Source organism: Coregonus clupeaformis, chromosome 17, assembly GCF_020615455.1.
Source record: "Coregonus clupeaformis isolate EN_2021a chromosome 17, ASM2061545v1, whole genome shotgun sequence".
NCBI classification, from domain to species: domain Eukaryota; kingdom Metazoa; phylum Chordata; class Actinopteri; order Salmoniformes; family Salmonidae; genus Coregonus; species Coregonus clupeaformis.
The window spans coordinates 46,252,639-46,278,566 of NC_059208.1; the positions used below are offsets into that span (position 1 = coordinate 46,252,639).

At 43.5% G+C, this 25,928-nt stretch overlaps 1 protein-coding gene across 1 annotated transcript in view; it reads right to left on the bottom strand.

Annotated features, from left to right (window-relative positions):
- LOC121586675 (adhesion G protein-coupled receptor B2-like) overlaps window positions 1-25,928 on the bottom strand; it is a gene marked incomplete at its 3' end in the record, with an annotated part of 426,163 nt that overhangs the window by 258,902 nt on the left and 141,333 nt on the right. Inside the window, 1 exon segment of the mRNA XM_041903589.2 lies at window positions 658-1,540. Within this exon segment, the coding sequence (XP_041759523.2) occupies window positions 658-1,525 (868 nt within the window).

Genomic DNA, 25,928 nt, shown 5'->3' on the forward strand with positions numbered 1-25,928 from the left:
ATGGTCAACAGTAACCACACAGCAGATGGTCAACAGTAATCACACAGCAGATGGTCAACAGTAACCACACAGCAGATGGTCAACAGTAACCACACAGCAGATGGTCAACAGTAACCACACAGCAGATGGTCAACAGTAACCACACAGCAGATGCACAGCTCTCACCTTTTAAGATCTGTTCCATAAATACAGCGCAACAACTGAGAAGCTAGTCAACAATTAGACATACAGATAAAAAAAACAAAGAAAAATGCCAAACATTTTTAACTTTGGAATTTTTGAAAGCCAATAAGAGAAATACAAGCTTTATCAAGCAGAAATCAAAAGTCCATGACCCTTTGGAGTGTTATCAAAAGACAATCCGCCCAAACAAACTTCAACCCTGGGGTTTTTCCTCTGAAGATATATGAATTATATAATAATATGTTTTGGAAGAAATCTATAATTTATAGCAGACAAAAACACAACATTAGACTCAACAACCCAATATGAGCATCCTGCTCGAATGACAGCTTGCCTATGACTCTGAAGTCAAATAAAAAATATATTAGCACTTTTTCAAAGCTTTTAACTAGACCAGACAACCAACAACAGCAATCTGCTTGACTGACAGCCAGTATGTAAACAAAACTAAATTGAATAGAAGCCCCGCCTTACCTTGCCTGACGTCCCTGGGGGCTATGGCGATGGCATTGTTATGGTGCAGCTCTGTGACGCAGCATTCCTCAGGTAACAGCGATCCGTTACTATGGGGCGTTGATGGGAGAAGTGGTACAGGCTGAGCCACGACAACATTGTTGTTAGGACACACACACCCCGTCTGCGTAACTCTGCAACCGTCACCGTCAGCAGCGTCACCGTCTCCATGACGACCATTGCGCAGGCACTCCTCAAACCATCGGCAGAGTACTCCACAGGTGAACTGGCTGGAGTTCTCATTGTTGATTAGCAAAACCTCGACCAGCCGGAGTTCTAGCGTTTCCTGGGTTACAGGCGGTTCGTCAGGTGACGGTAGTCTCGACAGGCACAGCTGGACAAAGTTCTTGTCAAACTGCAGAAATGAATAAGGTCCCTTTGATTCTAATTGGCTGCCGCAAAGGTCTATCACGTCCTGAGTTGGCATCTGTAGATCCAGCGGGCAGCTCTGATTGGCTAGATGATGGTCGAGGGGGAGGAGCATGGGGGAGTGTGATTGACAGATGGAGGGGTGACGGGTGAATCGGAGATAGAGGGAATACTTGGTGGGATCGGGGTTCTCCAACGACCAGGAACAGCCCAGCACGCGCGACGGAAACAGCTCCCTCAGAGAGAAAGATCCATACAGTACCCCGGCTACCAGGCTGGAGCACGGGGAGGGGAGGCTGCCCCCCTCTGCCTCCCCGGGAGAGCTGCCCCTGGCAGCTCCATAGGTAGCGGCCAGGGTAGAGAGAGGAGCTAGAGCTAGAGGAACTAGAGCAGCCACGGCCCAGGCCACACCGAGGAGGGACGACAGCACACACAGATAAACCACGCCAGTAGTGTTCATCCTATGTCATTCGTCCTGCAGAAAAAGAGAGAGGGAGGGAGGGAGGCAGAGAGAGAGAGTGAGTGAGAGAGATATAGAGAAGGGAGGGAGAGATGTAGAGAGGGGGAAGGAGAGAGGTAGAGATGGGTAGAGGAGAAGGAAGAGAGAACAGAGAGTCAGTACTTTTGAGAAAGCAGACATCAATTCCGAAACAACATGACTGGCAGAATGAGAATGTGATATACCAATACCAGTCTCAATTCTCTCCCTTCACATTCTCTCTCCCTCACAGTCACTCTCCCATCACATTCTCTCTCCCTCACATTCTCTCTCCCATCACAGTCTTTCTCCCATCACAGTCTTTCTCCCATCGCAGTCTCTCTCCCCTCACAGTCTAATAATAAGCAAGTTTATGGTCATGGTTCCATCATGAAGGTCGCTCTGCCTCTGACACACACTCTCCCCTGGCGGGCTGGATTAAAGGGGCTGATGACTTGGCTGTTGAGACGTGAACAATGTACCCCACTCCACACAGCCCTGCTGGGGCAGACTCACCCCTCCAGACACACACACACACCCTGCTGATTGTCTTACCTAAGGCAATGGGGCAAACCATTACCCCTGCCGTCACAGTGAGGGTCTGCCACCAGCCTGATCTTTACACACACATGCTTACACACACACACACACACAAACACGCACACAAACACACAAACACATACGCACACATACACACACACACACACACACACAGACATACTGATCCAATAAGGGGCGCAAAAAGCTAAAGAAAATCAATCGTTCATTCATATTTTATTCAGTTGTACCTCATGTTCACTTCTAAGAGGCTTTCAAATGCCTCAGCGTGGACATGAAGATTTAATGGCAGAAACACTGAGAGAGCTCTATTGACTGGTGTACACTCAACTCAACTAACCTCATGATAACATGCACACACACACTCCAAACCAGTCTGTGTCTCCCTCATGATGGAAATGTGAGTTTAACTCATTATCAGTAAACCCTTTTGATGTTGACCGTTTCTACCCACTCATGTGGGTTATATGAGTATGATCACTAGGGCTGGCACAATTATCGTAAAATCATAGCGTATAATCATATAGTCAATTAGGGGCAATAACCGTGAACTCAAAATAATAATATGATGATGTGGCTGGTGACACTTCGTTTCTTGAAAGTCCAATATCTTGAAAACATATCTGCTGACATGCAAAACATTTTGGGACTGTATCCCAACTAGTGTTGCACGATATACCAAACACTGGTACTTTTTCAATACTAGAACATGAAAAATGGTTCGGTTCTAGAATTTTGCTTACTTTTGGTACTTCAAGTCTGCCTAGTGCACCGTGCCTGCTCCACATACTCACTGCTAGCCTGCACTGGGAGTCTGGGATGCTTCATGTTTAACTCCCCACTCAAGTTAACACTCTTGAAGAATGTGATAAGGCATGTGGAAATGTTGAAACTGTTCATTACTGTTCACAAAACAATGTCCATGACAACATACAGTCTAGAATAACTTTACGATGCAAGAAAATACCGGTACCTTCCAGCTTTGTATGCTAACTTTCCTTGCTAGCTTACAGCTGAAACAAAGATAAATTCACTACCCTAGTACCTTGTTTGTGATAATAGGCAAATCATAATGCAAAATATGCTGATTTCAAAGCTGATTGCCATCAAAAACTTTATTCATTCACTTAATCAGTCTCCCTCACGTCTCTCCCTCAGCCAAAGATTATATTGCCTCAGCGAACTGAGGACTCTGACAGGCCGCACCACTCCTGGCTTGTGAATGACAGTCATTACTGGGTAAAGAGACAGAGCACACTTTTATAAAATAAGTTACTTCTATGCAAATGTTGTTGATCAGTACAATAAAATAAGTATTACATGTTAGGGAAACAGATTGTTTGTCATCTGTAGCCCCATGAAATCACCCAAAACAAGCTCAGTAACTCAATGCATGCACTCCTAGGCTACATCTTGAATTACCCACTTTATCAATAGAGATTTACCATTCAAATAAATGATTACCATTGTGTTGTTTTGTAGTTTGACTGGTAAAATCCAAGTCAAATTGATTGTATAATTGATTCATTAATGCATACATGGCTGTCTCTGAAAAATTCTGGCATAAAACATTTCAAATGTAATATTATTGAACATGAAAGATGCCAAAGGATTGAACAGAGCAGTAGCTGAGTTTATCTGTCTGGATCAAATATATGTGATGGTATCGAATATCGTGATACTAAACCTGGCATCGTTATTGAAGTCAGAATTCTGGTATTGTGACAACATTGGACTAATGAAAAAAAGTTGAACTTTATTTTCAAGTAGATATATTTTACTCAATAGCAGTGTTAAATGTTTACATAAAGTTGGTCATAATTTTACAAGCAGAACGGCACAGTCGGGACGAAAAGCTTCATTTCCCAAATTTCCAAGCGGTCAAAAAAAAAGTGTTTTTTAGCCAAGGGTGTCACCAAAGCTATGGTATATTAGGTATGTCGTAGCTAATTTTCGAAGATGCATTATGATGCTTTACAACCTCCAAATAGTTTTTCTACAAAAATATCAATAACCGTGGCCATTAACGACAATTAATCGCTACCCCAAAATGTCATGATCGTCACAGCCCTAATGATCAAACTCAACTCTGATGGTAAACAGTGCAGTCCACACATACACACCACTCATAACATCGAGAGATAGAGAGAGAGAGAGAGAGAGAGAGAGAGAGAGAGAGAGAGAGAGAGAGAGAGAGAGAGAGAGAGAGAGAGAGAGAGAGAGAGAGAGAGAGAGAGAGAGAGAGAGAGAGAGAGAGAAAGCCCTTCAATTGAAATTGAATTGAAAGACAGAGACAGAGACAGAGACAGAGACAGAGACAGAGACAGAGACAGAGACAGAGACAGAGACAGAGACAGAGACAGAGACAGAGACAGAGACAGAGACAGAGACAGAGACAGAGACAGAGGGGTTCATTTCATGACTCCTGCTTATCTTCATACACTGATGCCTTTTCCATTAAGAGCTGACAGAGAACTGCTTTACTCTGGGTAACAAGAGGTCCATTACTGGCCAAGTGTAGACACACACACACACACAGAGACCGATACACACACACACCGACACACACACACACACACACGGCTGATCTATTTCAGGGTGTAGGACAGTTATGGAAAGCTGCCACATGCAAATTCTACAGAGAAATTCAATTACACAGAGCCCAGGGAATCTACAATTAGATACTAGATAAATGAGCGGTTTTGAAAACAATTTTTTGTCACATTTTTCCCTTCTGTGCCTTATCAAAAAAATATTGTGGAATGTGGTGTGTGTATGTGCATATTATATGTGCATGACCATGTGTGTGTGTGATTTTCTCTTCATTCTCTGATGAAAGGGCTGCTATAAGAGGCTGAGAGGCTAAGGGACACTTTAAGAAACTGAAGGGGTGATGGTAAGAGGCTGAGGGCCAGGGTTCGAGCACTACGTCAAGAGTCTCCACACAAAGGACTGTGACAGTAAGAGACTGTGAAGAGAGTACATCTAGTCTCCACTAATGAGACTCACAAAGACATGAAAGGAAAAGAGGGAGAGCGGGAGGGAGAGAGATGGATGAAAGGCAGGGAGTGGGCTAGGGGTGGAGAGGGAGAGAGAGAGTGAGAGAGATAGTGTGAGAGAGAGGGTGGATGGGTGGGTGGGTGGGAAGAGTGTTGGGTGGAGAGGAGAGGGTCAGGGGTGGGGAAGGAGTGGAGGGGGAGAGGAGAGAGATACTGTAGATTAGATGAATAGATAGATGGAGAGGGGGTTAGAGGGCTATAGAGGGGGGTAGAGGGGAGATAGAAGGGTGGTAGAGGGGGATAAAGGGGGTTGAAATGGGGATAGAAGGGGGGTAGAGGGGGGATAGAGGGGGGACGGTGGGGGTTAGCTGACAAAGCATAGAGATAGTATGACAGAGAAAATCATATGTTCCTGCAGTATTTCTGCTGTATACTGTATAAACAAAAGTTACTGAAGTGAAATATCCCTAGCTGATTGTTGCTTTGGATGAATTGTAAAACACTTTCAACAGCTATGACTTTCCGAAAGTATTTAGAATACAAAAGCCAGTCAATATCAGTTACCCACAGCTCAGTTCTCTCTCTCATTCTGTCGTTCTTTTCCTCTGTCTTTCACATGTTTGACAGTGAAGAAATGTTCTAAGCAGGAGATCACACAGGTAAGAACAGAGACAAAGGAACAATAAAATGACAGAAAGAGACAAAATACACACAACCCACAGCTACTTTCATTTATTAGCAGGAATGTTTGCTTTGAAATTGCCAGCTACAACCAGCGAACGCGGAGTAAACATGGCAACTTATCAGTTTTAATATTATTTTTGACAGGTTTACCTCATGGTCTTTCATATGTGTGGCGGCCTAGGGATACCCCTTCACATCGTCAATTTTTTACTTCAGATTTTTTTAATATAGCTCTTAAAAGTACCAACTGTCCCAAATCCAGATCTTTTTCAATCACTGAAATATCTATCAGAACCTGAATTATGAGCTTTTAAAGTTGACTTCAGTTGACTTCAAGAAAAAACAGAGAAAACATCTTTATTCTTTTTAAAACAGCAACTGCTGGTATGGTTTACATTAAATAATCATTACTGTAACTAATTCATATAATCCCTTGGATTTCTTAACATTTTATTGTATTACGAAGTGGGATTAAAATGGATTTAATTGTAATTTTTTGTCAACAATCTACTAAAAACAATGTCAAATCAAAAAACTATTCTAACATTTTTAAAAGATTAATAAAAATGTCATAACTAAAATATAGTCGTTGCATACAGTGAGTATTCAGCCCCTTTGTTTAGGCAAACCTAAATTAGTTCAGGAGTAAAGTTTGCATTAACAAATCCCATAACTCTGTGTGAAATAATGTTGATATTATTTTTGAATGACTAATCCTTCCTTTATACCCCATACATTAAACATCTGTAAGGTCCCTAAGTCAAGTACTGAATTTCAAGCACATATTCAACTACAATGACCAGGGAGCTTTTCTCGGCAGAGTTGCAAAGAAAAAGCCATATCAAAGACTGGCTAACAAAAAGAAAACATGGGCAGTCTGAGATATGGCTTTTTCTTTGCAACTCTGCCTAGAAGGTCAGCATCCCAGAGTCGCCTCTTCACTGCTGACGTTGAGACTGATGTTTTGCAGGTACTATTTAATGAAGCTGCCAGTTGAGGACCTGTGAGGCACCTGTTTCTCAAACTAGACACTCTAATGTATTTGTCCTCTTGCTCAGTTGTGCACCGGGGCCTCCCACTCCTCTTTCTATTCTGATTAGAGCCAGTTTGCGCTGTTCTGTGAAGGGAGTAGTACACAGCGTTGTACGAGATCTTCAGTTTCTTGTCAATTTCTCACATGGAATAGCCTTCATTTCTCAGAACAAGAATAGACTGACGAGTTTCAGAAGAAAGTTATTTGTTTATGGCCATTTTGAGCCTGTAATCAAACCCACAATTGCTGATGCTCCAGAAACTCAACTAGTCTCAAGAAGGCCAGTTTTATTGCTAATTTAATCAGCACAACAGTTTTCAGCTGTTCTTAATGATGGCTAATGATCAATTAGCCTTTTAAAAGGATAAACTTGGATTAGCAAACACAACGTGACATTGGAACACAGGACTGATGGTTGCTGATAATGGGCCTCTGTACGCCTATGTAGATATTCCATTAAAAATCAGCAGCTTCCAGCTACAATAGCCCTTTACAACATTAACAATGTCTACACTGTATTTCTGATCAATTTGATGTTATTTTAATGGACCAAAAAATTGATTTTCTTTCGAAAACAAGGACATTTCTAAGTGACCCCAAACTTTTGAACAGTAGTGAATGCAACGACTATATTTTAGTTATTTATTTCTAGCAATATTTAAAAAATATTTAAATGTTTCTTCCACTTTGACATTACAGAGTATTCTGTGTAGATTTGTTGAACAAAAATTACAATGAAATCCATTTAAATCCCAATATGTAACACAATAAAATGCGGAGAAATCAAGCGGTTTGAAATCTTTTGCAAGGCTCTTTACATGTATTTGAATTGGAGCCAAAATCATGTACATTTCAGTGCGATTATTACAACAAATCCTTAAAAAGAAAAACATCTGATTTTGGCTCCAATTCAAAGATCTGTTTGATTTGACTGTGTACAATACAATACATATACATAATTGATATTCAGCTTGCAGGAACAGGTACTGGAACGAGTTGCAGACGTCTCCATGGCCAGGAGGAACGATCTCATCTACTGAGAGATTAGATAAAATGAGTTTGTCATACAGGCATAGTAAAAACAATACAAATACTCAAAATACGATAAGACAATCACACAAAACATAAACATACTGTATAACTGTAAAGAGGACTGTAAAATAGTACAGTACAATTGTGCAAAAGCAAATGAAGGGATTCGGTAGTGTTGTGTGTTGACTGCGACCTGGTGTTGTTGAAGGCCCAGATGGAAATGGGCAAGAAGGATTTAATTAATATTACTATTAATGAATTTGACTCTCTCTCTCTGACAAACAAACACAAAGAGATCTCTAACACACACAAAAACAAACTACTAGGTCATCATTCTTACCTTAGCTGAATGCTCCATTGTGACGACCACCTTGGATCCAGCACTGGACACCAGATCCATGAGCCTGCCCATTCCCTTCACCATCTTACCCTGAGGGAAGAAAACATGTTTCAGCACTTTATCAGTCTTATTCATTTGGGTCCACAATAAAGTAAATTGTCATGGAGACCCAAATGTTTTAAACACACACAAAATGGTCTCTCTACCTCTTCAAACCGCTGTGTTTATCTTACCTCTATCTCCCTCTCTCTAAATTAATTCAGATGACCTTGTTTGCTAGCTAACTTGTTTTGTGGGATACAGGGATGAAAAATACCACGGCTGTTGAAATAGTCATCGAAACATTTAGGCTAACATTAGCTGTAGCAGCTTGTCTTCAAACTTGTCTTCAATGGTACTGTCACTCCAACAACACTAGCTACAGCCTACCTTGAACAAAGACAGAGTAGATGCAGGTAGTGAAGGCCTGAGTTTATGAAGTCTAGCTAATGCATTGTGTACTTTTGACATTTTAGTCATTTAGCAGACGCTCTTATCCAGAGCGAGTTACAATTAGTGAGTGCATACATTTTTCATACTGGCCCCCCGTGGGGCTAGCTTAACATACCTTGCTTGCTCCTCGTTGAAGACGCTCTCTCATCTCTCCATCCATGATGAGGTGACAGATGATTGTTGAGAACACTCGTAAAATAATCCTTTCAATACCGGTAATGCAGACAATTACAATGATGGAAGCCACAATCTATCTGCAATATTAAAGCTGATCTACCCCATAAAAAAAAGAAGAAAAAAAATAAAGAGTAATAAACATTGCTATTTGTCTGAGAAGTCAGCTGTCAGCTTCAACGATGATTGATGACTAACTAGAAAACGGGAAGACCATGCGCGTGTGCATGCACCCCTTCTTGCCTGTGCACTCATTCACACCCCCTCAAAGATTAAAAGCAGTGGATTGGTGTATTGGTAGACAATTCATCTACTTCTATCCAATGCTTTTACATCTGTGAGGGGAGTGAAGGCGAGTGGCTAGCAAGAAATGAGACACGGCTCAAAATGACATAGCTAACGAACGACAGCAAAATGCCTCTTGCTAAAAACAAGTTTACGATCAATCAAAATAATTCTGAACTGCTGAAATTACTGCAATATTGCAATATATTTGGATAACCTTTCATGTCATTGATCAAGCAATATTTATTTTATTAACTCCGAAATCTTGGTTAAGGTAAGTAAAGGTAACATCGCTCACTGTTGCCCCTAGTGGCCGGTTTCCACATCATCTCCCGACGTCCTCAGACATGGATGGATGTCGAATACTGACTTGTATCATGGGTGACCTGGCTGATTCAATATTATAGACAGTGAGACAGACCTGTCATGCAGCTTCGACTTTGTTTACATAAGAAAACACATCCCACATTTTTTTAAATTGAGAAATACTGCACCAAACACCTTAGTTAGATGTAAAATTGTGCAACTAAAACATCCTCAGCAAAAACATCAACATTAATCACAGATTTCTTGAGTTATGTTAGATTCATTCTGGGGAATTTGAGGAAGTGAAATTGGCTTCCGTGTCTACAGTGTCTCAAGGAATACCTGGGATAGGATAAAGTAATCCTTCTACCCCCCTTACCCCACACCCCCCCAAAAAAAATAAAAAAATAAAAAATAACATTGTAAAGTGGTTATCCCACTGGCTATAAGGTGAATGCACCAATTTGTAAGTCGCTCTGGATAAGAGCGTCTGCTAAATGACAGAAATGTAAAATGTAAATGTAATGGGGGACAAACAGCATTAACCAAATGCGAATTGTTCAGGAAACACACCTCCAAGACTGAATTCTTGTTTTTCTAATAAGCAACGGAAAAACATACGGGCCAATCAACATGTTCAGTGGGTCTTTAAGTAATCATACAATATTTTTATATTACAAGAAAGTAAAGGGTTTAAAGTATCAAAAACAACCAAAATGTCAATTTCCACAAAAATGGAATGTCGTTGCATTTTGGCTTTTTCCCAACAGTGAGTTGGTGTGACATCTGATGGGTTGACAAGTGAACACGATAGCTACGTGATGGAAGTGACTGATCTTGTCTGTGTGTGTTTGTGTGTGTGTGTGCATGTGAGTGTGCGTGTGTGTGTGCATATGTGCATTTGAGTGTGTGCGTGCCTGTGTGTGTGTGTTTGTGTGTGTGTGTGATCTAAGGCCAATGTTTTGTTGGTCACTGCAATCTCTCTATAGTTAGGTTCACCTCAATTACCCCTTACTAACCTGTGCCCCCGTACATTGACTCGGTACCGGTACACCCTGTATATAGCCTCGCTATTGTTATTTTACTGCTGCTCTTTAAATATTTGTTACTTTTATTTCTTCAAATTTTTTTATTTAATGCATTTTTGGTATTTTTGTGTTATTCTTTCTTAAAATTGCATTGTTGGTTAAGGGCTTGTAACTAAGCATTTCACTGTAAGGTCTACACCTGTTGTATTCGGGCGCATGTGACAAATACAATTTGATTTGATTTGATTTGTTTTTGATTCATTAGAGTAAGCTGATGCTAGATCTGTGCTATGGACAACCTATGTTATTGTAGCATAATGGTATAATAGTGTAGTCTAGAGGACTGTATTAGAGAATAAGGTGCCTTTGCTATGAAAACGTAGCTCAATTATACAACAGGATCTCACGGTTTTACCTATTAGATTTCAGATTCTGACATTTATTTTAAAAAATCCAAACGTCAATTTTTTTGTGTTTTTGACACCCTGGGTTGACGCCTCTGTCACGATCGTCTAATGAGGACCAATGCGCAGCGTTGAAGGTGAACATCTTTTATTTACTGATCACACGATCAAAATAATAAACGATAACGTGACGTCTACAGTTTCACACAAACCGAAATGAACAAGAAACCACAAACACAACGTGAAAGACAGATAGTTAAATATGGCTCCCAATCAGAGACAACGAGCCAACAGCTGACACTCGTTACCTCTGATTGGGAGTCACTCAAACAAAGAAATACAATACCTAGACCCACAACAAAACATAGAAACTAACCCCCTGGCTCAACATACGAGAGTCCCCCGAGCCAGGGCGTGACAGTACCCCCCCCTAAAGGCGCGGACTCCGACCGCGCCAACGAAACACAACAGGGGAGGGACCGGGTGGGCACTCCGCCTAGGCGGCGGATCCGGCTCCAGTGGAACAGGCACGTGCCGTGCCGGACCGACGACGCACACCACTGGCTTGGTGTGGGGAACAGGCACGGGCCGTGCTGCACTGACGACGCACACCACTGGCTTGGTGTGGGGAGCAGGAGCGGGCCGGACAGGGCTGACGAAACGCCCCACAGACTTGGTGCTGGGAGCAGGAATGGGCCGGACCGGGCTGGCGACGCGCACCACAGACCTGGTGCGGAGAGCAGGAACGGGCAGAGCCGGGCTGACGAGACGCACCACAGACTTGATGCGGGGAGCAGGAATGGGCCGGACCGGGCTGGCGACGCGCACCACAGACCTGGTGCGGAGAGCAGGAACGGGCAGAGCCGGGCTGACGAGACGCACCACAGACTTGATGCGGGGAGCAGGAATGGGCCGGACTGGGCTGGCGACGCGCACCACAGACCTGGTGCGGGGAGCAGGAACGGGCAGAGCTGGGCTGACGAGACGCACCACAGACTTGATGCGGGGAGCCGGAACGGGCAGAGCCGGGCTGACGAGCCGCACCACAGACTTGATGCGGGACGCATGGATGGGCCGGACTGGGCTGGCGACGCCGCACCGCAGGTTCGGTAGCGGGGAGCAGGAATAGACCGGACCGTACTGGGGACACACACCACTGGCTCTACACCGGGATCTGGAACGGGCCGGACCGGACTGGCAACACACGCCAGTACCTCTCGCCATGCCTCCACACCTTCCATCCCCTCTTCTACCAGTGGCCCCCGTAACCCGGCGGCCTTCTCCGGCAACCCACTGGACCGCTCTATCGCGGCCTCCTGCTGGTCCGCCGTCGTGAGCCCCCCCCTAAAAATTTTCGGGGCGTCTCTCCTACCCGTGGCCCAGGTCTCCATGTCCCTCGCCAGCTTCTCGCCCTTCTGCCATAATGTCAAGCCCCTCTCTTCCTCACTCGGCTTGACCCAGTCCAGGAGGCGAAGGAGATCTGTGAGGGATCTCCCCGGCGATGGCTCCTGGACACGCTGCTTGGTCCCATCTTGGTGGTTTCTTCTGTCACGATCGTCTAATGAGGACCAATGCGCAGCGTTGAAGGTGAACATCTTTTATTTACTGATCACACGATCAAAATAATAAACGATAACGTGACGTCTACAGTTTCACACAAACCGAAATGAACAAGAAACCACAAACACAACGTGAAAGACAGATAGTTAAATATGGCTCCCAATCAGAGACAACGAGCCAACAGCTGACACTCGTTACCTCTGATTGGGAGTCACTCAAACAAAGAAATACAATACCTAGACCCACAACAAAACATAGAAACTAACACCCTGGCTCAACATACGAGAGTCCCCCGAGCCAGGGCGTGACAGCCTCCTGCTCATCATTGTTCCGTTTCTCCAAATGCCAAATTTCGAAGTTAAGGGTTAAGGTTTTGGATAGGGTTCAAACATTACGTTTAGGCATTCATTCTAAATGGTTAGGTTAATGGTTAAGGTTTGGGATAGGGTTAAAACAAAAACATGTTTTGACCACTGGGATTGAACACACCACCCTTGGATACGGAGTCATGGGATTACGCCCATCCCGTCCATCATGACCAAGCCCCCCAAAAAAAAAAGAAAGCCTACTTGATGGTAATAGCGATCACTGTTGCCCATTGTGGCGGGTTTTGAAGGAATTTCCCAATGTCCTAAGGAACATGGATAGACATCCAGTGACCTGCCTGGCATCAAGACACATTAAAGTAAGCAGTGATGTCTTCTCTGATACACAGTTACACACACACACACACACACTGACAAACACACACACGCACACAGACGTACAGCGTTCCATCAAGACAGTAACAAACTGTCCTCATCATACACACACACACAGACAGAGGGGAACAAAGGCAGGGATTGTAAGAGGCTGAGGGATCAGTGTATTTGAAACATGTCTGAATCTAATAGAAGGAGATCACAGGGTGACAACGGGAGAGGACACACTGGACACATCTCAAACTGGGAAGAGTGGAGAGAGATGAGAGGAGAACAAAGAAGAGGAGGAGAAATAAGAGAGTGAGGGAGAGTAGGATGATAGTAATAGGGATGTCATCTTAGACTGGGTTGAGAGGTCAGATGAGAGGAGAGAGAGAGAGAGAGGAGGTTGATTAGCAGTAAGGAGAGGTCAGATGAGAGGAGAGAGAGAGGAGGTTGATTAGCAGTAAGGAGAGGTCAGATGAGAGGAGAGAGAGAGAGGAGGTTGATTAGCAGTAAGGAGAGGTCAGATGAGAGGAGAGAGAGAGAGGAGGTTGATTAGCAGTAAGGAGAGGTCAGATGAGAGGAGAGAGAGAGAGGAGGTTGATTAGCAGTAAGGAGAGGTCAGATGAGAGGAGAGAGAGGAGGTTGATTAACAGTGAGGATAGGTCAGATATATAATTTTTATTTTATTTGACCTTTATTTAACCAGGTAAGCCAGTTGAGAACAAGTTCTCATTTACAACTGCGACCAGGCCAAGATAAAGCAAAGCAGTGCGATAAAAACAACAAACACAGAGTTACATATAGAATAAACAAAACGTACAGTCAATAACACAATAGAAAATCTATATACTGTGTGTGCAAATGTAGTAAGTTATGGAGGTAAGGCAATAAATAGGCCATAGTGCAAAACAATTTAGTATTAACACTGGAGTGATAGATGTGCAGAAGATGATGTGCAAATAGAGATACTGGGGTGCAAATGAGCAAAATAAATAACAATGTAAATAAAAATATGGGGATGAGGGAGTTGGGTGGGCTAATTACAGATGGCCTGTGTACAGGTGCAGTGATCGGTAAGCTGCTCTGACAACTGATAATTAAAGATAGTGAGGGAGATAAGTGTCTCCAGCTTCAGAGATTTTTGCAGCTTGTTCCAGTCATTTACAGCAGAGAACTGGAAGGAATGGCGGCCAAAGGAGGTGTTGGCTTTGGGGATGACCAGTGAGATATACCTGCTGGAACGCATACTACGGGTGGGTGTTGCTATGGTGACCAATGAGCTAAGATAAGGCGGGGATTTGCATAGAAGAGATTTATAGATGACCTGGAGCCAGTGGGTTTGGCGACGAATATGTAGTGAGGGCCAGCCAACGAGAGCGTACAGGTCACAATGGTGGGTAGTATATGGGGCTTTGGTGACAAAACGGATGGCACTGTGATAGAGTACATCCAATTTGCTGAGTAGAGTGTTGGAAGCTATTTTGTAAATGACATCGCCGAAGTCAAGGATCGGTAGGATAGTCAGTTTTACGAGGGCATGTTTAGCAGCATGAGTGAAGGAGGCTTTGTTGCGAAATAGGAAGCCGATTCTAGATTTAACTTTGGATTGGAGATGCTTAATGGAAGGAGAGTTTACGGTCTAACCAGACACCTAGGTATTTGTAGTTGTCCACATATTCTAAGTCAGACCCGCCGAGAGTAGTGATTCTAGTCGGGCGGGCGGGTGCAAGCAGCGTTCGATTGAAGAGCATGCATTTAGTTTTACTAGTGTTTAAGAGCAGTTGGAGGCCACGGAAAGAGTGTTGTATGGCATTGAAGCTCGTTTGGAGGTTTGTTAACACAGTGTCCAATGAAGGGCCAGATGTATACAAAATGGTGTCGTCTGCGTAGAGGTGGATCTGAGAGTCACCAGCAGCAAGAGCGACATCATTGAGATACACAGAGAATAGAGTCGGCCCGAGAATTGAACCCTGTGGCACCCCCATAGAGACTGCCAGAGGTCCAGACAACAGGCCCTCCGATTTGACACATTGAACTCTATCTGAGAAGTAGTTGGTGAACCAGGTGAGGCAGTCATTTGAGAAACCAAGGCTATTTAGTCTGTCAATGAGAATGCAGTGATTGACAGAGTCAAAAGCCTTGGCCAGGTCGATAAAGACGGCTGCACAGTACTGTCTTTTATCAATCGCAGTTATTATATCATTTAGGACCTTGAGCGTGGCTGAGATGCACCCATGACCAGCTCGGAAACCAGATTGCATAGCGGAGAAGGTACGGTGGGATTCTAAATGGTTGGTGATCTGTTTGTTAACTTGACTTTCAAATACTTTCGAAAGGTAGGGCAGGATGGATATAGGTCTGTAACAGTTTGGATCTAGAGTGTCACCCCCTTTGAAGAGGGGGATAACAGCGGCAGCTTTTCAATCTCTGGGGATCTCAGACGATACGAAAGAGAGGTTGAACAAGCTAGTAATAGGGGTTGCGACAATTTCAGCGACTAATTTTAGAAAGAAAGGGTCCAGATTGTCTACCCCAGCTGATTTGTAGTGGTCCAGATAATGCAGCTCTTTCAAGACATCAGCTATCTGAATTTGGGTGGAGAAGGGGGGGGGGGAGGTGCTCTTATTCTCCATGGACTTTACAGTGTCCCAAAACTTTTTGGTGTTAGTGCTACAGGATGCAAATTTCTGTTTGAAAAAGCTAGCCTTTGCTTTCCTAACTGATTGTGTATATTGGTTCCTGACTTTCCTGAAAAGTTGCATATCGCAGGGGCTGTTCGATGCTAATGCAGTACGCCACAGGATGTTTTTGTGCTGGTCAAGGGCAGTCAAGTCTGGGGTGAACCAGGGGCTATATGGGTTCTTAGTTCTGCATTTTTTGAATGGGGCATGCTTATTTAAGATGGAGAGGAAAGCACTTTTGAAGAACATCCAGGCATCCTCTACTGACGGAATGAGGTCAATATCCATCGAGGATACCCGGGCCACGTCAATTAGAAAGGCCTGCTCGCTGAAGTGTTTTAGGGAGCGTTTGACAGTGATGAGGGGTGGTCATTTGACCCCGGACCCATTACGGACGCAGGCAATGAGGCAGTGATCGCTGAGATCCTGGTTGAAGACAGTGGAGGTGTATTTAGTTAGGTAAATTAGTCAGGATGATATCTATGAGGGTGCCCATGTTTACGGATTTAGGGTTGTACCTGGTAGGTTCCTTGATAATTTGTGTGAGATTGAGGGCATCTATTTTAGATTGTAGGATGGCCGGGGTGTTAAGCATATCCCAGTTTAGGTCACCAAGCAGTACGAACTCTGAGGAAGATGGGGGGCAAGCAATTCACATATGGTGTCCAGGGCACAACTGGGGGCTGAGGGGGGGCTGTAGCAAGCGGCAACAGTGAGAGACTTATTTCTGGAAAGGTGGATTTTTAGAAGTAGAAGCTCAAACTGTTTGGGCACAGACCTGGATAGTATGATAGAGCTCTGCAGGCTATCTCTACAGTAGATTGCAACTCCGCCCCAATTGGCAGTTCAATCTAGACGGAAAATGTTGTATTTCGGCATGGACATTTCTGAAATTATGGTGGCCTTCCTAAACCAGGATTCAGACACTGCTAGAACATCAGGGTTGGCAGAGTGTGCTAACACAGTGAATAACTCAAACATGGGGAGGAGGCTTCTGATGTTGACATGCAAGAATCCAAGGCTTTTACGGTTACAGAAGTCAACAAATGATAGCGCCTGGGGAGTAGGAGTGATACTGGGGGCTACAGGGCCTGGGTTAACCTCTACATCACCAGAGGAACAGGGGAGGAATATGATAAGGATACGGCTAAAGTCTTTAAGAACTGGTCTTCTAGTGCGTTGGGTACAGAGAATAAAAGGGGCAGATTTCCGGGCGTTGTAGAATAGATTCAGGGCATTATGTACAGACAAGGATATGGAAGGATATGAGTACAGTGGAGGTACACCTAAGCATTGGGTAACAATGAAAGAGGTAGCATCACTGTAGGTACCGATTGAGCCGGTCTCTGCGTGTATGGGGGGTGGGACAAAGGAGCTCTCTGAGGCTGGTTGAGCGGGACTGGAGGTTCTACCGTGAAATAGTACAATAAGAACTAGCCCAAACAGCAATAGGCTAGGCATATTGACATGGTAGAGAGGCATAACGTAATCACAGGTGTTATTCGAGAGGGCTAAGACAACAACTGGTAATGGCGACGAAAGTTTGTGCTGAGGCTAAACAGGATAGGGTACCGTGTAAAGGAACAGTCCAGCAGGCATCAGCTGTGTAGCTGAGTGATCAAAAGGTCCAGTGAACAGCAATAGCTAAGTCCGGGAGCAGTTTGTAGGCTGCTACTGCACAGGCGAGCAGGAGGCATGGCTGTTGATTGCGCGTGCTAGCGGGCCGGTGCTAGCAGATGGATCTTCGTGGTCGTCACAGCGGGAAGCCTGTTGAAACCACATCAGACGATTACGTCGGCAGACCAGTGGTGATGGATCGGCGGGGCTCCGTGTCGACACTAGGAGGTCCCGTCCGGTTGACAGAGAGGTAGATAGCCGGGAGATGGGCTAGATAGCCGGGAGATGGGCCTGGCTCGAGGCTAGCTCAAGGCTAACTGGTGCATCGGGAAAGTGGTGAATTAGCCAACAACAGCCATTCGGTTGCAGCTAGCTAGTTGCGATGATCTGGTGTTAAGGTCCAGTGATTCAGTGATTCCGGCAGAAAATCCGATATGCTCTGGGTCGATAGTACGCTGTGCAGACCGATAATTGTCCAGGCTAGAGCTGGCTGGTATGTAGTGCAGGCCACGGACAGTGGTGAAGACCGCTAACGGTGGCTATTAGCAAGTAGCTAGTTAGCTGGCTAGCTGGCTAGTTTCAGCCGTAGGTTCGTGATAAAAATTAAGAAATAATAGAATCCGTTCCACGTTGGGTGAGGCGGGTTGCAGGAAAGTATATTTGGTTAAAGGATGGGAAGTGAGAAAGATAAATATATACGAAAAAATAGAAAAATACTAAAAAACAGGCTATTTACACGAGGACACAACAGAATACACGACCACACTGCTACGCCATCTTGGATTACAGATGAGAGGAGAGAGAGAGGAGGTTGATTAACAGTGAGGAGAGGTCAGATGAGAGGAGAGAGAGGAGGTTAATGAGGAGTGAGGAGAGGTTAGATGAGAGGAGAGAGAGAGTGGAGGTTAATGAGGAGTGAGGAGAGGTCAGATGAGAAGAGAGAGAGAGACGAGGTTGATTAGCAGTGAGGCGAGATCAGATGAGAGGAGAGAGAGAGGTTAATGAGGAGTGAGGAGAGGTAAGGTGACAGGAGAGAGAGAGGAGGTTAATGAGGAGTGAGGAGAGTTCAGATGAGAGGAGAGAGAGAGAGGTTAATGAGGAGTAAGGAGAGGTCAGGTGAGAGGAGAGAGAGAGAGGAGGTTAATGAGGAGTGAGGAGAGGTCAGGTGACAGGAGAGAGAGAGAGGAGGTTAATGAGGAGTGAGGAGAGGTCAGATGAGAGAGAGAGAGAGAGAGAGAGAGAGAGAGAGAGAGAGAGAGAGAGAGAGAGAGAGAGAGAGAGAGAGAGAGAGAGAGAGAGAGAGAGAGAGAGAGAGAGAGAGAGAGAGGAGGTTAATGAGGAGTGAGGAGAGGGACAGAAAGGGAGAAGAGGAGCGGAGGATGAAGGAAGCACGATGTCATCTAACGCTGGGAATAATGGAGAAGAAGAATAGGAAATAAGAGGAAAATGAGGATAATGCTCACCAGCAGCATTATTTACCAAGCATTGTGACAGAGACTTTCTGGATGGAAATGTCACCCCCTGTCATCTCTCCCTCGTCAAGCCTCCTCCCTCCTCTCTCTTCACCCATTTCCATCCCCACCAACCTAACCTTATCGTCATGGAGACGAGCAGCAAAAATGTCACCAGCTGTCAGTTGAGGTAGCAGAGTGTGTGTGTGCCAAATGCCACCCTATTCCCTTAATCCCTTTATAGTGCACTACTTTTCACCAGAGTAATATGGTCTCTGGTTCAAAATAAGTGCACTATATAGGGAATAGGGTGACATTTGGAACACAATAGTATATAAGGGGGAAATAGCCTAGATACACATAACCTAGTCTAAAACTGTAGCACAATGTTAACCCTTGTCTAATACTGTACCACTATATTATGCCCTAGTCTAATACTGTACCACTATGTTATACCCTTGTCTAATACTGTACCACTATGTTATACCCTAGTCTAATACTGTACCACTATATTATACCCTAGGCTAATATTGTACCACTATGTTACAGATAACCTACTCTAATATTGTACCACTATGTTATACCCTAGTCTAATACTGTACCACTATGTTACACATACCCTAGTCTAATACTGTACCACCATGTTATACCCTAGTCTAATACTGTACCAATATGTTGTACCCTAGTCTAATACTGTACCACCATGTTATACCCTAGTCTAATACTGTACTATTATGTTATACCCTAGTCTAATACTGTACAACTATGTTATACCCTAGTCTAATACTGTATCACTATGTTATACCCTAGTCTAATATTGTACCACTATGTTATACCCTAGTCTAATACTGTACCACCATGTTATACCCTAGTCTAATACTGTACCAATATGTTATACCCTAGTCTAATACTGTACCACCATGTTATACCCTAGTCTAATACTGTACTATTATGTTATACCCTAGTCTAATACTGTACAACTATGTTATACCCTAGTCTAATACTGTACCACCATGTTATACCCTAGTCTAATACTGTACCACTAGGTTACACATACCCTAGTCTAATACTGTAGCACTATGTTATACCCTAGTCTAATATGTAGCACTATGTTATACCCTAGTCTAATACTGTACTATTATGTTATACCCTACTCTTTTATTTTATATTTTTCCACCTTCATTCAACCAGGTAAGCCAGCTAGTCTACTACTGTACCACTAGGTTATAACCTAGTATAATACTGTGGAACACATAACTGGCTTCTCTTTCTCAGTGATATGAGACAAAGATTACACCATTCTATGCACACTGCAAGACAGGAGGGAGAGAGAGAGAGAGAGAGAGAGAGAGAGAGAGAGAGAGAGAGAGAGAGAGAGAGAGAGAGAGAGAGAGAGAGAGAGAGAGAGAGAGAGAGAGAGAGAGAGAGAGAGAGAGAGAGAGAGAGAGAGAGAGAGAGAGAGAGAGAGAGAGAGAGAGAGAGAGAGAGAGAGGAGAGAGAGAGAGAGAGAGAGAGAGAGAGAGAGAGAGAGAGAGAGAGAGAGAGAGAGAGAGAGAGAGAGAGTCTATTACTGTACCACTATGTTATACCCTAGTCTAATATTGTACCACTATGTTATACCCTAGTTTAATACTGTACCACCATGTTATACCCTAGTCTAATACTGTACTATTATGTTGAACCCTAGTCTAATACTGTACCACTATGTTATATCCTAGTCTAATACTGTATCACTATGTTATACGCTAGTCTAATACCGTAACACTATGTAATACCCTAGTCTAATATTGTACCACTATGTTACAGATACCCTAGTCTAATACTGTATCACTATGTTATACCCTAGTCTAATACTGTACTATTATGTTATACCCTAGTCTAATACTGTACCACCATGTTATACCCTAGACTAATACTGTACCACTATGTTATACCCTAGTCTAATACTGTATCAATATGTTATACCCTAGTCTAATACCGTAACACTATGTAATACCCTAGTCTAATATTGTACCACTATGTTACAGATACCCTAGTCTAATACTGTATCACTATGTTATACCCTAGTCTAATATTGTACCACTATATTACAGATACCCTAGTCTAATACTGTACCACTATGTTATACCCTAGTCTAATATTGTACCACTATGTTATACCCTAGTCTAATACTGTACCACCATGTTATACCCTAGTCTAATACTGTACTATTATGTTATACCCTAGTCTAATACTGTACAACCATGTTATACCCTAGTCTAATACTGTACTATTATATTATACCCTAGTCTAATACTTTACCATCATGTTATACCCTAGTCTAATACTGTACCACTATGTTATACCCTAGTGTAATACTATATCACTAAGTTACACATACCCTAGTCTAATATTGTAGCACTATGTTAAACCCTAGTCTAATACTGTACCACTATGTCATACCCTAGTGTAAATCTATATCACTATGTTACACATACCCTAGTCTAATACTGTATCACTATGTAATACCCTAGTCTAATACTGTACTATTATGTTATACCCTAGTCTAATACTGTGCCACCATGTTATACGCTAGACTAATACTGTACCACTATGTTATACCCTAGTCTAATACTGTATCAATATGCTATACCCTAGTCTAATACCGTAACACTATGTAATACCCTAGTCTAATATTGTACCACTATATTACAGATACCCTAGTCTAATACTGTACCAATATGTTATACCCTAGTCTAATATTGTACCACTATGTTATACCCTAGTCTAATACTGTACCACCATGTTATACCCTAGTCTAATACTGTACTATTATGTTATACCCTAGTCTAATACTGTACAACTATGTTATACCCTAGTCTAATACTGTACCACCATGTTATACCCTAGTCTAATACTGTACCACTAGGTTACACATACCCTAGTCTAATACTGTAGAACTATGTTATACCCTAGTCTAATACAGTACCACCATGTTATACCCTAGTCTAATACTGTACCACTATATTACAGATACCCTAGTCTAATACTGTACCACTATGTTATACCCTAGTCTAATATTGTACCACTATGTTATACCCTAGTCTAATACTGTACCACCATGTTATACCCTAGTCTAATACTGTACTATTATGTTATACCCTAGTCTAATACTGTACAACCATGTTATACCCTAGTCTAATACTGTACTATTATATTATACCCTAGTCTAATACTGTACCATCATGTTATACCCTAGTCTAATACTGTACCACTATGTTATACCCTAGTGTAATACTATATCACTAAGTTACACATACCCTAGTCTAATACTGTACCACTATGTAATACCCTAGTCTAATACTGTACTATTATGTTATACCCTAGTCTAATACTGTAGCACTATGTTATAACCTAGTCTAATACTGTACCACCATGTTATACCCTAGGCTAATACTGTACTATTATGTTATACCCTAGTCTAATATTGTACCACTATGTTATACCTGTTGTGTCAATTCCTGACTACAAGCTATACCGAGCACTCAAGCCTAAATCCACCCAGGGTGCTCAAAGCACTCCCAACCTGCAGGGGGCAACCATGCAACCGGAGCTGTTGAAACCAACCACCAGGAAGTGCTCTGGGGACCATATTAACCTGCGCACCCACAAGCAGTGCATGTGCATGGCATCGAAATGTTTGGTAAAAGCTTACTTGGCTCTCACTCATTCCTGAGAAGAGATACCAATGACCACAGCTCCTGATCATCCAAAGACGCAACTGGTAGGACAGAATGTGTTGTGAATTCATGCTTCTATATGCCCTTTTGTTTGGTTGTAACATACAATACAATTATTAATTAAATTAAATAGTGAAGACTTCATTATGTGAACGTAGAACTTGACAGTAACGTTACTATAATCATATGTATTGTTAAATGTTTAATTATGATATTGATATTTAATTATTAACTTGCAATGATCCTAGGTTAATCTAAATGATGAAATGATTGTTTGGTTAGGTTTGAGGATTCAGTAACATTAGTTTATGCTTATTTTTGAGAAAGGGAATTGAGAGTTATTTGTAACTAATCCATGGTTTTTTGTTTGTGTGGTTTGAAGGTTATCAACCTATTCTGTTCCATCTTTATGACAATAAAAAATCATAAAGTGAACAGTTTTGAGTTGTCCTTTGCGTTCATCAAGGATAAAGCCGTTTTCAAGTTTGGGCAGAGCTGTGGTCAGCCAGAAATCACGCAGAACTTGACAGTTGATAACCAGTGCGGCAGTGAAGACGAGGATCAAAGGGCTGAAGTCAAGCTGTCGACGCAAAGGAAGAATTGCCTGTAAAACTCTACACCATGGCCAAGGAAACTTTTTGGGAAAACAGTCAAGCAACTGAAGCAAGAGCGGACCTTAGCCAAATCTGCTTTCACCAGACAAGCGAACTACCTGAGTAAAGCTGCAGCTGGTATGATTAAGCATGAACTACAAGAGGAGTTCAGCAAGCTCAGTTCCCTGGCTAGAAGTGTCGGTGATTCAAATGATGACTATGCGGCTGGCCTACTGGCTGAAGCGGGAACTAAGGGAGATGAAGAGGTCAAGCTCGACAAGGACCAGCATGCTGATCTTGAAAGGACGATTGAAGAGTGCGACATGAAATTGGAGGAAATCCGAGAGGCAGTCCAATTCAACCTCTGGCCAAGATACGGTAAAGAGGAGGTAGACTTTGCAATCCAAGAAGCGGAGAAAGCCTGTGACAGAGCCAAAGAAACCCCCGTCACTGCTATTAACAGGGACGGCTATGAACTACAGCTGGAAAGAGCGAGGAAGCTAATCCATGATGCAAGTGAAAGCCTGAAAGACTGGGAAAAATGGGTCCCACACGATGAGACTGCAGATCTGAAAGGCAGAGTAAAAGATCTGAGAAGATTCGGCAGTAACCTCGAGGCCAAAAGAACAGAATTCCTCATCGCACAGAGAATTGCAGAAGAGGACAGAAGACCTACAGAGCTTCAACCAAGAGCAGTCCCACAACCAGTGGTGAGAATAAAACCAACCAGTCTACCTAAATTCACTGGGCTTAGGAGGAATTTCCACAGATGGAGGAAAGACTGGGAGAGCCTGCAAAAGCAGGGAGAGCCGACTGGTTCAGTGGAGGTGAAGAAGTTTCAACTTCTTGACAGTGTGGACGAGAGAATATGTAGAGACCTGCGCCTGTCATCATATAACAGTGCTGAAGACATGTTTAGAGTACTCCAAAACCGGTATGGAACAGCAGCCAGAGGTTTAGAGGAAGCAGCATGAATGACCTTCTTCTGAAAGGGCCTGATGTACTTAATCCTATTCGAGCGGTACTGCTAAGGTTCAGGAGAGGAATCCATGCTGCTCTCGGCGACATCAAAAAGATGTACAATTCTGTGTGGCTCGAAGACCTGGAGATGCACCTCCATAGATTCCTCTGGAGAGATGGTGATGATGGGGACATGGAGGAATATGCCATCACCAGGGGTCAACATGGGCGATCGACCAGCAGGGTGTATCGCACAACTAGCCATGAGAGAAACAACGAAGTTGCCCATGTTCACACATCTGAAAGAGGAACGGAGGGTCCTTGAAGAGGATTCCTACGTAGATGACATCCTGACATCCCATAATGACCTGGAAAAGCTAGACGGAACCACCAAAAAAGTCGAAGAAATCCTAAAGGCAGGTGGATTCTTCCTCAAGCCGTGGGTCCGATCAGGCCAAAGTGGGAGGCAAACATCTACATCAGAACATCCAACATCATCAGATTAAGTCTTCATCCTCCCCAACCAAGTGAGAGAAGGAGACAACAGAGCCCTTGGAGTTGGTTATTTAGTCGAATCAGACAAACTGTACCTCATGACCTCGATAAACTTCTCAAAGAGACAAAAAGAAGATGAGGATCAGTCAAGATCTCGTTGGAGAGGAAGTGAGAATGAAAACTCCAAACCCACTGACCAAAAGGCAACTGCTTAGCCAAGTAGCTAGTTTGTATGACCCAATAGGCCTTGCAACACCTGCCAAACAGAAAGGAGCCATTTTAGTCAGAAAAGCATTCCAAGAAACTGGAGGCAAAGCTCTAACAAGAGACACATGGGACACACCTCTGTCTGAGAAACTTAGAGGAGAAGCAATCCGCCTGTTTGAGGAATACAGACACCTCAACCAAATTACCTTCCATAGAAGCCTGACTCCAGTCAAAAGGATTGGAGAACCCTGGGGAATAACATTCTCAGATGGGAGCGACCAGAGTTATGGAGCAGTGGCATACTTCAGGTGGGAGACCGAGCAAGGCATCCTGGTCCGACTTGTTGAGTCCAAAGCCAAGCTTACACCACTTGACCAAAAGGGAGAACCAGTGAAGGCTGAAGTCTGTGGTGCTGTGTTCGCTGCAAGACTCAGGAAATACATTGAAAAGCACGGTCGGATGCAAGTAGGACGTTGGATCCATCTGTTAGATAGTCAAACTGTGCTGGGTGCAATCCAAAGGGACAGTTATGGGTACCAGACCTTTTTGCAAACAGAGTGGGAGAGATCCAGAAGTCCACATCAGTTGAGGACTGGAGATGGATTCCAGGTGAGCAAAACATTGCTGACCTCATGACAAGAGGAGCAACCCCAGAGGACCTCAAAGAGAACTCTGTGTGGCAGAACGGCCCAGAGTTTCTGAAACGACCTGTAGAGGATTGGCCGACAAAGTCAGCCAAAGAAGTCGCTGCAGATGCCAAAGAAGGCATAAACAAGCTCCAAAGGAAATGTTTTACAGCAGCACTGACCCGAGCGCAGGTGGGGGAAAAAGATCCAACATGCTCCACGTATACCAATATCTCCAACCTCTGACAAAGGTAAAGACCTGCAAAGCAGCCCTAATGGAAGAGGGCAACAAATCCAAGTCCAAAGACCACCTTCTGGTTATTCAGTGGGGAATATCCTTAACATCAGCAAGTTCAGCAGTTTAACCAGGTTGACAAGAGTCATTGCCTGGGTGTGGAGAGCTGCCACAAGGTGGAAAGAAATGCTAGCCAAGACCACCACCACAAGCAAGCCAA